Here is a 14,819-nt window from a genome sequence, read left to right as displayed (position 1 = left end):
AGGCCTGATTGGTGGAGTGCTTCAGAGATGGTTCTCCTTCGGGAAGGTTCTCCCATCTCCACAGAGTAACTCTGAAGCTTTGTCAGTGACCATCTTCCCTGATTGCTCAGTTTGGCCTGGTTTTTGCTCTGACATGCACTGTCAACTGTGGGACCTTTTTTTATTTAGATGTGTGTGCCTTTCCAAATCATGTCTAATTGAATTTACCACAAATGAACGCCAATCAAGTTGCAGAAACATTTTGATGATCAATGAAAACAGGATGCACCTGAGCTCAATTTCGAGTCATAGAAAATAATCTGAATACTTATGTAAATGAGGAATTTCTGTTTTTTTTCTAGATACCTGTTTTTGCTTTGTCATTATGGGGTATTGTGTGTAGATTGCTGAGGACTTTTTAAATGTAATACATTTTACAACAAGGCTGTAATGTAGAAAAAGTCAATGGGTCTGAATACTTTCCAAATGCACTGTATATAGGGAATAGTGTACCATTTTGGGATGGGCCTTGGTCTGTTTCCTATTAAAGTACAGCTGCTGAGAGATCAGCATAAAGATATGGGCTTACAGTTTGTTTTCTTTACACAATGTTTGCATTACAGCTTTCTTTACATAAATGTACAGTGCCTTGCGAAAGTATTCGGCCCCCTTGAACTTTGCGACCTTTTGCCACATTTCAGGCTTCAAACATAAAGATATAAGACTATTTTTTTTGTGAAGAATCAACAAGTGGGACACAATCATGAAGTGGAACGACATTTATTGGATATTTCAAACTTTTTTAACAAATCAAAAACTGAAAGATTGGGCGTGCAAAATTATTCAGCCCCCTTAAGTTAATACTTTGTAGCGCCACCTTTTGCTGCGATTACAGCTGTAAGTCGCTTGGGGTATGTCTCTATCAGTTTTGCACATCGAGAGACTGAAATTTTTTCCCATTCCTCCTTGCAAAACAGCTCGAGCTCAGTGAGGTTGGATGGAGAGCATTTGTGAACAGCAGTTTTCAGTTCTTTCCACAGATTCTCGATTGGATTCAGGTCTGGATTTTGACTTGGCCATTCTAACACCTGGATATGTTTATTTTTGAACCATTCCATTGTAGATTTTGCTTTATGTTTTGGATCATTGTCTTGTTGGAAGACAAATCTCCGTCCCAGTCTCAGGTCTTTTGCAGACTCCATCAGGTTTTCTTCCAGAATGGTCCTGTATTTGGCTCCATCCATCTTCCCATCAATTTTAACCATCTTCCCTGTCCCTGCTGAAGAAAAGCAGGCCCAAACCATGATGCTGCCACCACCATGTTTGACAGTGGGGATGGTGTGTTCAAGGTGATGAGATGTGTTGCTTTTACGCCAAACATAACGTTTTGCATTGTTGCCAAAAAGTTCAATTTTGGTTTCATCTGACCAGAGCACCTTCTTCCACATGTTTGGTGTGTCTCCCAGGTGGCTTGTGGCAAACTTTAAACAACACTTTTTATGGATATCTTTAAGAAATGGCTTTCTTCTTGCCACTCTTCCATAAAGGCCAGATTTGTGCAATATACGAATGATTGTTGTCCTATGGACAGAGTCTCCCACCTCAGCTGTAGATCTCTGCAGTTCATCCAGTGATCATGGGCCTCTTGGCTGCATCTCTGATCAGTCTTCTCCTTGTATGAGCTGAAAGTTTAGAGGGACCGCCAGGTCTTGGTAGATTTGCAGTGGTCTGATACTCCTTCCATTTCAATATTATCGCTTGCACAGTGCTCCTTGGGATGTTTAAAGCTTGGGAAATCTTTTTGTATCCAAATCCGGCTTTAAACTTCTTCACAACAGTATCTCGGACCTGCCTGGTGTGTTCCTTGTTCTTCATGATGCTCTCTGCGCTTTTAACGGACCTCTGAGACTATCGCAGTGCAGGTGCATTTATACGGAGACTTGATTACACACAGGTGGATTGTATTTATCATCATTAGTCATTTAGGTCAACATTGGATCATTCAGAGATCCTCACTGAACTTCTGGAGAGAGTTTGCTGCACTGAAAGTAAAGGGGCTGAATAATTTTGCACGCCCAATTTTTCAGTTTTTGATTTGTTAAAAAAGTTTGAAATATCCAATAAATGTCGTTCCACTTCATGATTGTGTCCCACTTGTTGTTGATTCTTCACAAAAAAATACAGTTTTATATCTTTATGTTTGAAGCCTGAAATGTGGCAAAAGGACGCAAAGTTCAAGGGGGCCGAATACTTTCGTAAGGCACTGTATATGGAACATGATAAGTCAGGTTTAGAAATGATCCCCCCCCGACCTGCCGCATACATGCACCGACCCACCCACTCAAAAACAGTCCTTTGTCCATTCCACTCCTTTCCCCCTTAGAGTATTCTTGCTGTGTGGGTAGGTAAGCTTATTTTTCTGCACATGCACTTTTCATGTTGACAGTTTGTGTATGGCCATTTTAGCACCATAGTCATTGGTCAGCTGGCTCACAGGCTCAATCCTGGCCATCTGTCTTAATGTGTACAGGCATACTGGGACATGCATACCTTCCCTGCCTCCTTCAGAGGAGGCTGGAGAGCATGGGACTTGGGCTGGGAAGCCTATTCATCAGAAGAAGTGTGCGTGTGTGGCAAAGAAACAGGATCGGGGGGTGGTGTTTTTAAGATTGTAGCATTCACAAGAGCCAGTGTGGTAATGTAGGCCTAATGGAATATGGTGAATTCTACCACTTTGCAAGCCCTGGGTGTGGCAGTGTTCAGTCATGAGACAAAAAGTCTGGAATCTGAATTTATGCATTGAAAGGGCCAGAGGCTTATTGTTATTGTTGGCTCTAATGATGAGGGACACTGTCAATGCAATTCTCTAAATGTGTCAGGTTTGATAGCTCACCTCTGGAGAATTATAATAATCAAATTGTATTTGTCACATGCTTCGCCAACAACGGGTCTTGAGTAACAGTGAAATGCTTAATTACTAGCCGTTACAAACAATCCAGAGAAATAATAGGGAAAAAATAACAAGGAATAAATACACAAGTAACAATAACTTGGCTAAATACACAGGGTACCAGTACCGATTCAGTGCAGTGGTACGAGGTAATTGATGTAGACATGTACATATAGGTAGGGATGAAGTGACTAGGCAACAGAATCGATAGTAAACAGCAGTGTCAGAGTTAGTGAAAAAAGGGTCAATGCAGATATTCAGGGTCTGTATTGGTTAATTATTTAACTATTTAGCTTGGGGGTAGAAGCTGTTCAGGGTCCTGTCGATTCCAGACTTGGTGCATCTGTACCGCTTGGCGGGCGGTAGCAGAGAGAACAGTCTGACTTGGGTGGTTGGAGTCTTTGACAATTTTTAGTGCCTTCCTCTGACACCACCTGGTATGGAGGTCCTGGATCGCAGGGAGCTTGGTCCAGTGATGTACTGGCCATACAAACTACCCTCTGTAGCGTCTTGCGGTCGGCTGCAAAGCAGTTGCCATACCAAGCAGTGATGCAACCAGTCAAGATGCTGTTAATGCTGTAGAACATTTTTTAGGATCTGAGGGCCCCCCTCTGGGGGGGGAGGGGGGCGTTGTCATGACCTCTCCACGGCTGTGTTGATGTGGGCATGCTAGGTCCTCCGTTTCTTGTCGTCGACGATCAGCTCCTTTTTGTCTTTATGATGTTGAAGGAGAAGTTGTTCTGGCACCACACTGCCAGGTCTCAGCCTACAGGGAGGAGGTCAGTCTCATCATTGGTGATCAGGCCTACCACTGTTGTCAACTGCAAACTTAAATGATGGTGTTGGAGTCGTGCGCACGCAGTTGTGGGTGAACAGGGAGTACAGGAGGGGACTAAGCACACACCCCTGATGTAATGCTCCTCAGGTTACACTTTGAGCTGGAGGTGAAATATTGTACATCAAAAAGGAGGAACAAGGCACTCTTCATATAATTGATTAAAATGCCTTTATTAGTATGGCATGTTCAATAGAAACAAAGTTTTTAAAAAACGACGCGTTTCGGCTGCATGGCCTTCGTCAGGGAGGTGAAATATTGTACACCAGAGAATGTAAGAAGGCAGTGAGAAGACGGGGACCGTGACAGTCATACCCCACCCCGTTTCCCGCAACATTACTTAGCAATATTGCCTAAAAGAAATTGCCAGTGTACATTACATGTAGGCTTAACTAACTGCAATGCTATCGTGTGACTCGACTATTTGCATGTATGGTATTCATAAATGCATGAATAGGGTCATTATACGAAAACGGTGGCTTTCCTGTCCCCCGCCTTAACCACCAGGAAAAATGTCAGATAATGACAATGTTTCTGTTGTAATCCTTAAATCTGTTGGTGCACCCATTCGTCAATCTAAGTAACATAAGAAAATAATCCCCATCAAAATCCATTAGTTTAAGCAAGAGAGTTTTTTTTGTGTGGGGGCTGCATCTCAATCCACTGCACCCGCCTATTTCGGCCTTCGGCGGTGGAAGGTGGTTGAGCTACAGCGGTGTTTGTCAGACCATGAGACATCTTTTCACAAAAACGTCTGTACCGTCCGAACGGTCTGAAGGTAACCCATACAAACAAATGGAGGTAGTTTTGTGGCCCAAAAAACATGGGGTTAAATGTGTGTGTAAACAAAATATTTACACTACCGTTCAAAAGTTTGGGGTCTCTTAGAAATGTCCTTGTTTTTGAAAGAAAAACACTTTTTGCATCAAATTGATCAGAAATGCAGTTTAGATGTTGCTAATGTTGTAAATGACTATTGTAGCTGGAAACAGCAGATTTTGTTTATGGAATATCTATGTAGGCATACAGAGGCCCATTATCAGCAAACATCACTCCTGTGTTCCAATGGCACGTTGTGTTTGCTAATCAAAGTGTATCATTTTTTTAAAGACTGATCATTAGAAAACCCTTTTGCAATTGTTAGCACAACTGAAAACTGTTCTGATTAAAGAAGCAATAAAACTGGCCGCCTTTAGACTAGTTGGAGCATCAGCATTTGTGGGTTCGATTACAGGCTTAAAATGGCCAGAAACAAAGAACTTTAGGACAGACACTATAGGCTATAGTAGTAAGAGTCAAATTCAATATTTTGTCATCTTTTTTGGGGGATACCTAAAGGGGTCCAAAAATTCTAAATCCAATAGCTAAATGATATGACCATCTTAAAACAATTTCATATGTTAGCTTAGTACTAAAACATATAAAAGACAGTTATATTGCAAACATTTTCTATATTGAGATATATACAGTTGAAGTCAGAAGTTTACATACACTTAGGTTGGAGTCATTAACTCATTTTTCATCCACTCCACAAATTTGTTGTTAACAAACTATAGTTTTGGCAAGTCGGTCAGGACATCTACTTTGTGCATGACGCAAGTAATTTTTCCAACAATTGTTTACAGACAGATTATTTCACTTATAATTCACTGTATCACAATTCAAGTGGGTCAGAAGTATACATACACTAGGTTGACTGTACATTTTAAACAGCTTGGAAAATTCCAGAAAATGATGTCATGGCTTTAGAAGCTTCTGATAAGCTAATTGACGTAATTTGAGTCAATTGGAGGTGTACCTGTGGATGTATTTCAAGACCTACCTTCAAACTCAGTGCCTATTTGCTTGACATCATGGGAAAATCAGCCAAGACCTCAGAAAACAAATTGTAGACCTCCACAAGTCTGGTTCATCCTTGGAAGCAATTTCCAAACGCCTGAAAGTACCATGTTCATCTGTACAAACAATAGTACGCAAGTATTAACACCATGGGACCACGCATCCGTCATACCGCTCAGGAAGGATACGCGTTCTGTCTCCTAGAGATAAACATACTTTGGTGCGAAAAGTGCAAATCAATCCCAGAACAGCAGCAAAGGACCGTGTGAAGATGCTGGAGGAAATGGGTACTAAATATCTAGATCCACAGTAAAACAGGTCGACACAACCTGAAAGGCCACTCAGCAAGGAAGAAGCCACTGCTCCAAAACCGCCATAAAAAAAGCCAGACTGCGGTTTGCAACTGCACATGGGGAAAAAGATTGTATTTTTTGGAGAAATGTCCTCTTGTCAGATGAAACAAAAATAGAACTGTTTGGCCATAATGTCCATCGTTATGTTTGGAGGAAAAAGGGGGAGGCTTGTAAGCCGAAGAACACCATCCCAACCGTGAAGCACGTGGGTGGCAGCATGATGTTGTGGTGGTGTTTTGCTGCAGGATGGACTGGTGCACTTCACAAAATAGATGGCATCATGAGTGAGCAAAATTATGTGGATATATTGAATTAACATCTTAAGACATCAGTCAGGAAGTTAAAGCTTGGTTGCAAATGGATCTTTCAAATGGACAATGACCACAAGCATACTTCCAAAGTTGTGGCAAAATGGCTTAAGGACAACAAAGTCAAGATATTGGAGTGGACATCACAATGCCCTGACCTCAATCCTATAGAACATTTGTGGGCAGAACTGAAAAATCGTGTGCGAGCAAGGAGGCCTACAAACCTGACTTACACCAGCTCTGTCAGGAGGAATGGGCCAAAATTCACCCAACTTATTGTGGAAGCTTGTGGAAGGCTACCCAAAATGTTTGACCAAAATTGAGCAATTTTAAAGGCAATGCTACCAAATACTAATTGAGTGTTTAACCTTCTGACCCACTGGGAATGTGATGAAAGAAGTAAAAGCTGAAATATATGATTCTCTCTACTATTATTCTGACATTTCAAATTCTTAAAATAAAGTGGTGATCCTAACTGACCTAAGACAGGGAATTCTTACTAGGTTTAAATGTTAGGAATTGTGAAAAACTGAGTTTAAATCTATTTGGCTAAGGTGTATGTAAACTTCTGACTTCAAGTGTGTGTATGTATATATGTGTGTATGTATATATGTGTGTATGTATATATGTGTATATGTATATATGTGTATATGTATATATGTGTATATGTATATATGTATATGTATATATGTATATATATATATCAAAGAACACGGTCAATACCATGAAAATCGTTGTCCCTCGGTTCATGAATCGTGGTTTTGTGACATTCTGAGTTAAAAAATATTTAAATGTCATAAAACAAAGTAAAGTATTATAGTTATTTAGTGGATTATGTAACAAAAAAAATTAACTACATATTATAAATAATTTACAGGGAATTGCTGTCCCTCAACTTCATGTCACTGATGTTACCCCATTTATATATATTTTAAAAAAATGCAACATCCTTGCCAATTTCTTCCTGGGTCAAAGGTTAATTGGAGGTGGAGCTGTTTTGAAAAACATATGGTGAGTCTGCACTCTCTCTTCATATGCTAGCAATTTGATGATTAATTTGGTAATTTCATGTGAAGCTTTAACAAAGATGTAACACAAGTGACAAAGTTTATAGTAAGGGAAAATTACATTTGATTGAAATAATTCATCAAATCACATGAGTAAGTAATTTATTTACAATTTAAGAAGTGCGGTTTGAGCTACTGTGGCCACCATCTTAGATATTCTATATTTTCTTCAGATTTGTCACTGGTGTTAATGTTCCTGCTGGTTTTAATAGAATAGTCTGACGGTTTGTCACTGGTGTTATAATAGAAAAATGTGTTTTCCTTAAAGTAAATTTATTACTAATAAAAACAAAATGTAACATTATCATGATCCTTTTTCTGTCAGATTTATATGCAAAGTAAATAGTTTTATATTCTGAAAGCCTGAATTGTCATTCAGATATAGCTACAGATATAGATACAGGGAGAAGGCAACACAAGCATTTTTATCTATTTAATGTAGTAAAAATACATTAAGATGTCATTTGTATTGATTAACACTGCTAAGTAAAAATAAAACATATATTTAAAAAAAAATGACTGGTCAAAAGGCCACCATTTTCGTAGAATGACAAAATCAATATATGCATATGAATGTGATATCTGAAAGGGCCCAGCCTTAACTCGAACCCCTTTCCAAACCAACCCGTAAACAACAGCTCACTTCAACCCCTGATTTTGCACCATGAAGCCTCTGAAATATTTTATATTGGAACAGTTGGGGGGCAATGGGATGTTAAACCAACATAACGTTCTTCTGGATGGAGAGGGGGGGTAAAATCTCGAACAGTTCTTGAAAGTGGGTATTTGGCGCCCTCCACAGGGCTCGAATGTGGTCTCGTGTGTGCCTCAATGTGTGGCAGCAACGTTTGTGTATCGCTCAGCAGCACTCAGAGCTCGGAATTACAGTAGCAGTACATTTTCATACTACAGGGACAACCAACCATGGCTGGACTTGAATAAGAACGCGAGCAAAGCGATATTCGAATTCGCCCAAACGCTTTCCGCATTTCTATTTCCCACTCAACTCGCTACTCGTTTGCCTTATGCATCGGCGCTCTGCGGAGAAAGGACAGTCAGTGTTGAAAGACTTTACTGGACTCAGTGAGGAGAAGAAGAGAAGAGCAAGACAATTTTAAAGCAGAATGGCGGACCGTGATACTTTACCCCTTCCTTTGGAGGTGCGAGACAGACTTGCTGAGCTGGAACTGGAGTTATCAGAAGGTATGCAATATTTTAATGTCCCCTTAATATAGTTATTATATTTAGCAGAAAAACGGACATTCTTTGCTGCAGAGAAAAGGGAAAGCTTTGTGGGAATTCATGGATGGATCTTGCGCGCAATGAGCAGAGAGTACTGCCGCAAATTCATGCTGAATCAAATCACAGTACATTGCGACATATCAGTTTCATTGTACTTTTATATCACACCACAGAGTGCAATGTGTTCTCATCAGATTTGGGCTATTAGAAATAGAAAGATTGTGACCTTGAAACAAATCATTACGCCAATTTAACATTGATATTGTCAAATGTATCAACTGATGGCATTTTTAGATTGATTCAAGGTATTATTGGGAACTCATGTTCCGGTTACAAAGTAGCCTAGTCCACTCTTTAGTGTTGCCTAGACGTCACGTTTATCATGTGAAAGGTTCGTTTCTAAGTGGCTGTTGAAGACCGAAGAACACATTATTTTGCTGTCAAGTTGACGATGGACAAAACTATAGTCTTGAATTTGACATGTTCTTCCAAATTTGTTAGGGTAGGCCTACAAATATAACCGACACTATTTGTAAACTTCACTTTGTGTCATGTTTCCGGTGCAAGAGCCGTTACCAATGTTTTTCTAGTTTCTAATGGGGAGTCGTGAGCATAAGCAATTGTCATTTTTATTTGCAGAGCTCAGACATTTATTCGGAATAATTTTTTTACACAAAATGCACATACATTCTCTCTTGTGGTCCATTAAATGTTCAAAAGCAATGGAAAGCCTATACACTTATTGCATTTTATATATGGGCATGTTGATATTGCCCTCTATTTAAAGAAAAAAAGAGTTCCATTGTTCAGTGTATTCATATAAATGGCGTTTGTCTAATTAAGTCTATAACTGTGAGGACAACTTTGGGGGATGAGATGCACAGACAACCAATAACTGAGTTTTTGATCAATGCAAGTTCAATTTAATTTAATTCACACTATGCTTGTGTGGTGTGAATGGTGGAATAGTTCTCATAACTAGATTTACTCACTAGACTGTTTTGGAAAACCATGAGTCTAGGTAGTTATGAGTTATTAAGCATCAAATGTAAACAGCTTCTGGAAATGGGTGCCTTACTGCATTATTTATTTGAATAGTTGACTGTCCTTATCCAGCACAACATGAAATGCATAGTTATTCACCTCTCAGACTTTGACCTATATTCACAGCTCAACCTCTTTGACTGGGGCTCCTGAGATCAAACGCCTTGGGTAGATAGTGATAGGCTACAACAGATCATAACTCAGTGCTGGAGTGCTGCTTTAGGAGGGGGGCACTTGACATATACAACCTAGGTGTGCATGGAATAGGGTCCAATTTGAGACTATATTTTAGGAAATAAGAAATGTGATAGTATTCTGGTCAAAACCGGTACATGCATGTACATGCCCCGGCCTTGAGTCCTCCTGCTGTGAACCATGGAGATTTGTGATGTTCTTATGCGGATAGAGAGTATTAACGGAGGTCAATCAGCAAGGCCCGGCACGCCAACAGGTGTCCGGACCGACCTAATCTGATTGTCAGGTGAATGTTAACATCAAACCAGTCCACCAGCTGTCCTCTCAGTGCCCCTTGACTTACACTTCATCACCAAAAGTATATGGACATCTGCTCGTCAAACATCTCATCCCAAAATCATGGGCATTAATATGGAGTCGGTCCCCTCCTTTCTGCTATAACAGCCTCCACTCATCTGGGAGGGCTTTGCACAAGATGTTGGAACATTGTTGCAGGGACTTGCTTCCATTCAGCCACGAGCGTTAGTGAGGTCGTGCACGGATGTTGGGCGATTAGGTCTGGCTCATAGTTGGCGTTCCAATTTATCCCAAAGCTGTTCAATGGGGTTGAGGTCAGGGCTCTGTGCATGCCAGTCAAGTTCTTCCACACCGGTCTCGACAAACCATTTCTGTATGGACCTCGCTTTGTACATGGGGGCATTGTCATGCTGAAACAGGAAAGGGCCTTCCCCAAACTGTTGCATCAAAGTTGGAAGCACAGAATATTCTGCAATGTCATTTTTTGCTGTAGCGTTAAGATTTAGTTTCACTGGAACTAAGGAGCCGAACCATGTAAAACAGCCCCAGGCCATTATTTCTCCTCAACCAAACTTTACATTTGGCACTATGCTTTGGGGCAGGTAGCGTTCTCCTGGCATCTGCCAAACCCAGATTCATCCGTCAGGACTGCCAAATAGTGAAGCTCCAGAGAGCACGTTTCCAGACTCCAATGGTGGCGAGCTGTACTCCACATCAGTCGACACTTTGCATTGCGCATGGTGATCTTAGGCTTGTGTTCGGCTGCTCTGCCATGGAAACCCATTTCATTAAGCTCCTGATGAACAGTTCTTGTGCTGATGTTGCTTCCAGAGGCAGTTTGGAACTCGGTAGTGAGTGTTGCACCCGAGGACAGATTTTTATCCGCTACACGCTACAGCACTCAGTGGTTCTGTTCTGTGAGCTTGTGTGGCCTACCACTTCTCGCCCTATCACCCGGGTGATAACCAGAATGCTGTGTTAGCCATGCTGGTTAAGTGTGCCTTGAATTCTAAATTAATCAGACCGTGTCACCAGCAAAGCACCATCACACCACCACCTCCATGCGTTACAGTGGGAACCACATATGCGGAGATCCTCCGTTCACCTACTCTGCGTCTCAGACACGGCAGTTGGAACCAAAAATCTCAAATTTAGACTGATCAGACCAAAGGACAGATTTCCACTGGTCTAATGTCCATTGCTCGTGTTTCTTGGCCCGAGCAAGTCTTCTTATTGGTGTCCTTTAGTAGTGGTTTCTTTGCATCAGTTAGACTATAAAAGCCTGATTCACAGTCTCCTCTGAACAGTTGATGCTGAGATGTGTCTGTTACTTGAACACTGTGAAGCATTTATTTGGGCTGCGATTTCTGATGCTGGTAACTCTAATGAACGTATCGTCTACAGCAGAGGTAACTCTGGGTCTTCTTTTCCTGTGGCGGTTCTCATGAGAGCCAGTTTCATCATAGCACTTGATGGTTTTTGCGACTACTTGAAGAAACTTTCAAAGTTCTTGATATTTTCCGGATTGACTGACCTTAATGTCTTAAAGTAATGATGGACTGTCATTTCTCTTTGCTTATTTGAGCTGTTCTTGCCATAATACGGACTTGGTCTTTTACCAAATAGGGCTATCTTCTGTATACCACCCCTACCATGTCACAACACAACTGATTGGCTCCAACGCATTAAGAATGAAATTCCACAAATCCACTTTTTACAAGGCACACCTGTTAATTGAAATGCATCTGATAATTGAAGCTTTTGACTGGTACTGTGTGTATCTTAGCCAGGGTGTATTAATTATCTGGATGCATTCCCTGTGGGCCCTGGTCAAAAGTAATGCACTTTAATAAAGGGAATGGTGTGGTATTTGGGACACAGCTTCTGACTCTGTCACACCACTGATTTACACGCTAAGGGCTTATACTGTTTTCTAGTCTTACTGAAACTGTAGGCATGTAGAACTTGCCTAGACTGTATACATACATAGTGTCATCACTAGTCAAATGTGCTATATCCGAAGCAATCAGATCGGTGAAGAAATCATGGTCATGCAATATCTTCTCCTGATAAGTGAAACGATTGACAGAGGCTGCTGAATGGCATATTATGTTAGAGGCAGTAGGCATGTTGGGCTATAAATACATGGTTTGGTTAATCACTAGTCAAATGTCTGAAGCAATCAGATTGGCAAAAACATTATTTGGTGCAACATGTACAATGTTATGTTTGGCTAGCATACCGCTTGACACACACAGTGCACCCTTTTTTTTGCAAAAAACAAATCACTGAGCTCGATTATCACTATTGCCCAATAGTGTCATGACCTCTGCCTCAGAGATCAATGTTATGCGGTGTCCTGTCCTAAACACGTTGTTTCATTAATTCATTGCTGTTCACACAGCTGTACCCTATTGACATAGCTATGGCATAAATGTTGAACAGTCAATAGACTCAATTGATTAACTTAACTCACTTGGTTCCATCAAATGGAAGTTGTTCAACACCCAGGCCTAACACATGCATAAATATGATACATCATAGTACAAATGTAGGATCTATCATTTGATCGCTCTGTTGTATGTGCAGACAGTGATGTTACATTTCCCCGACTAGCCGATTCTTCAATAAGGAAGAGATGTAGAAACCATTTAGACTCAAGCATAAGATTCTCCTGTTGCTTACTCACATTATGGAGTTTCGTACTTCAGCCTCTCCTTGGTCACGTCTGGATCTGATATGATGCCTGTTTCTGTCAGACATTTGTAGTTTTAAAGCCATACAGCTCAAAGAATTCTCTCCCTCAATAAATACTTATCCTCACTGTACTAGCTAGCTACTGTTAATAACAATTCTGTCTGCTCTGTTTTGAAGCTATAGGCCTACAATTAAAATATCATATAATGTGGCCTGACCTTGATTGTTTGTATGCAAGACATGCAGCAGACTACAATATGTCTAATGCACTTTATTTGGAATGCATGAATTCAGAGAAAATTACCCTGAATAATAAATGATACAGTAGCCAAGGAAAATATGCTAGGTGTGGTTATACAGTGCATTGCTACTTTTCGTTCAAGCTAAAATCAGACTCTCTTTGTCTAAGTGAAGTGCATTGACACTTTATTTTTTTATGCAGACAACTCAGGATTCTTTGTCTTCTGAAAGCAGAATAATATTGTGGCGTGTGGGGGGGATTTTGTACATTGATAAAACAACCTTGTTTTATTCTGGCAGCCGACCTAATGAGTCGTACAGCCTAGCTCTGACTAAGCCTGTGGCTCTCCCCCTCTGTTTGAATGTTTAATGAATTCTATCCTTGGCATTTCACAGAATATGTCACTGTTGCGAGTTAAAGTGCCATAATCACCCAACGCCAGACCGGTGGTGGTGAGTTATAATGGCGCTCTCCACTGTTTTCAGTTGGGATCAAAACGAGGTGTAGTCGCCGACCTTTGGATTGAAATTATGACAGGTGTCTTGCCGCCCTTCCTTTTGTGACATAAGGATTTTGAAACATGCCAATAATGACTTAAGTGCTCACTTCTCTTCTGCCCTGCCAAGCAAAAAGGCAGTAACCGCTCATTTGGTCAAATTAGGTAATGTAATTTTTGCTACATTAAATACATACTTAATCATGTGGACAACTATCCTTCCTCTTGTGTTTTGGATAAAATGGAGGTCATGTTAGCAGTAAATGCATAAGGTTACTGTGAAACCAAGGTAAATAAAAGCCGTTTTTCTCAGTTCGACGCTATGAGCAGTTATTGCCTTATTGCTTGGTAGGGCAGAATTGCTTTGCCCTTATGATAAGGAGACACACATCAGCGTACCTAACAGCATTCACTGAGATCGTCACAGGTATGTCATTCAAATACAAAGAGAGTCAGTGTTTACTGTTTATCATGGAGAATTAATTATGACAGGCCAGGGTCAAGGCTCACAGAAAATGTCAATGGAGAGAGGCAGGTAGAGGTGTACACAAGAAACCTGATGTCTTCACTACCTTTTCTATTAGCCAGTCTGTATTTGCCTTGCTATATTTGTTTGCATCCTCCCAAATTCCTCTGTCTTGGCTTTCACTGACTGCGTCCCAAATGGCATCCTGTTCCCTGTGTAGTGCACTACTTTTGACCAGGGCTCATAGTGCTCTGGTCAAAAGTAGTGTACTACTGTATATAGGGATTAGGGTGTTATTTGCGAAAGTGTCTGATTCAGCCAGCCCATCCAAGTGCCTGGTGCTCTTACCTTTGGAGTGGCAGTTGCCATAGAGATGTCTTTCTCCTCCTCCCTCCTTGGCGGTGAGTTGTGATGATGACACTGTTGGTTCCAAGATGTCATGACTATCTCTATGCTGAGGACACTAAGGTCCCAGGTCGATAATATGTAGTCTTGAGTTGATGCTTGCTTGTGAAAATGACATGAGATGCCAGGGTCTCGGAGGCTGCTTTGCCTGAGAATATTCTCCGGTCTGTATACGTTTTTAGAGGCTTTAGTTATTCATTTTGAGGCTTGAGTTTTACTGTCCTTGCCTCACCAATGAATGAACAGGAAATTCAGCAGCTTCAGAGAATTGTAATTATTGATTCACATTCGCAGTCATGGTTACATAATACAGCCATTGTAAGTCAGATCAGATGGGTGTAGGTAAGGACTTTCTCTTAGTCCTCCTTAGATATGTTTTTCAGCCAGTATTTAATCATCATTGAT

General features: G+C 40.8%; 1 protein-coding gene across 10 annotated transcripts in view; it reads left to right on the top strand.

Moving 5' to 3' along the window:
* Positions 1–8,128: 8,128 nt before the first annotated feature.
* LOC112227384 (disco-interacting protein 2 homolog C-like) overlaps positions 8,129–14,819 on the top strand; it is a 233,635-nt gene continuing 226,944 nt past the window's right edge. For 4 of the 10 annotated variants that reach the window (XM_042308309.1, XM_042308311.1, XM_042308312.1 and 1 more), the window contains exon 1: positions 8,129–8,534. In XM_042308309.1, coding sequence (XP_042164243.1) covers positions 8,456–8,534 — 79 coding nt within the window. In that variant the 5' untranslated portion in view covers positions 8,129–8,455. The remainder of the gene's footprint in view (positions 8,535–14,819) is intronic. The other 6 variants (XM_042308313.1, XM_042308314.1, XM_042308315.1 and 3 more) reach the window with 2 other exon arrangements.

Source organism: Oncorhynchus tshawytscha, linkage group LG28 (genome assembly GCF_018296145.1).
Source record: "Oncorhynchus tshawytscha isolate Ot180627B linkage group LG28, Otsh_v2.0, whole genome shotgun sequence".
Classification (NCBI taxonomy): domain Eukaryota; kingdom Metazoa; phylum Chordata; class Actinopteri; order Salmoniformes; family Salmonidae; genus Oncorhynchus; species Oncorhynchus tshawytscha.
This window is presented reverse-complemented; position numbering and strand designations above follow the sequence as displayed.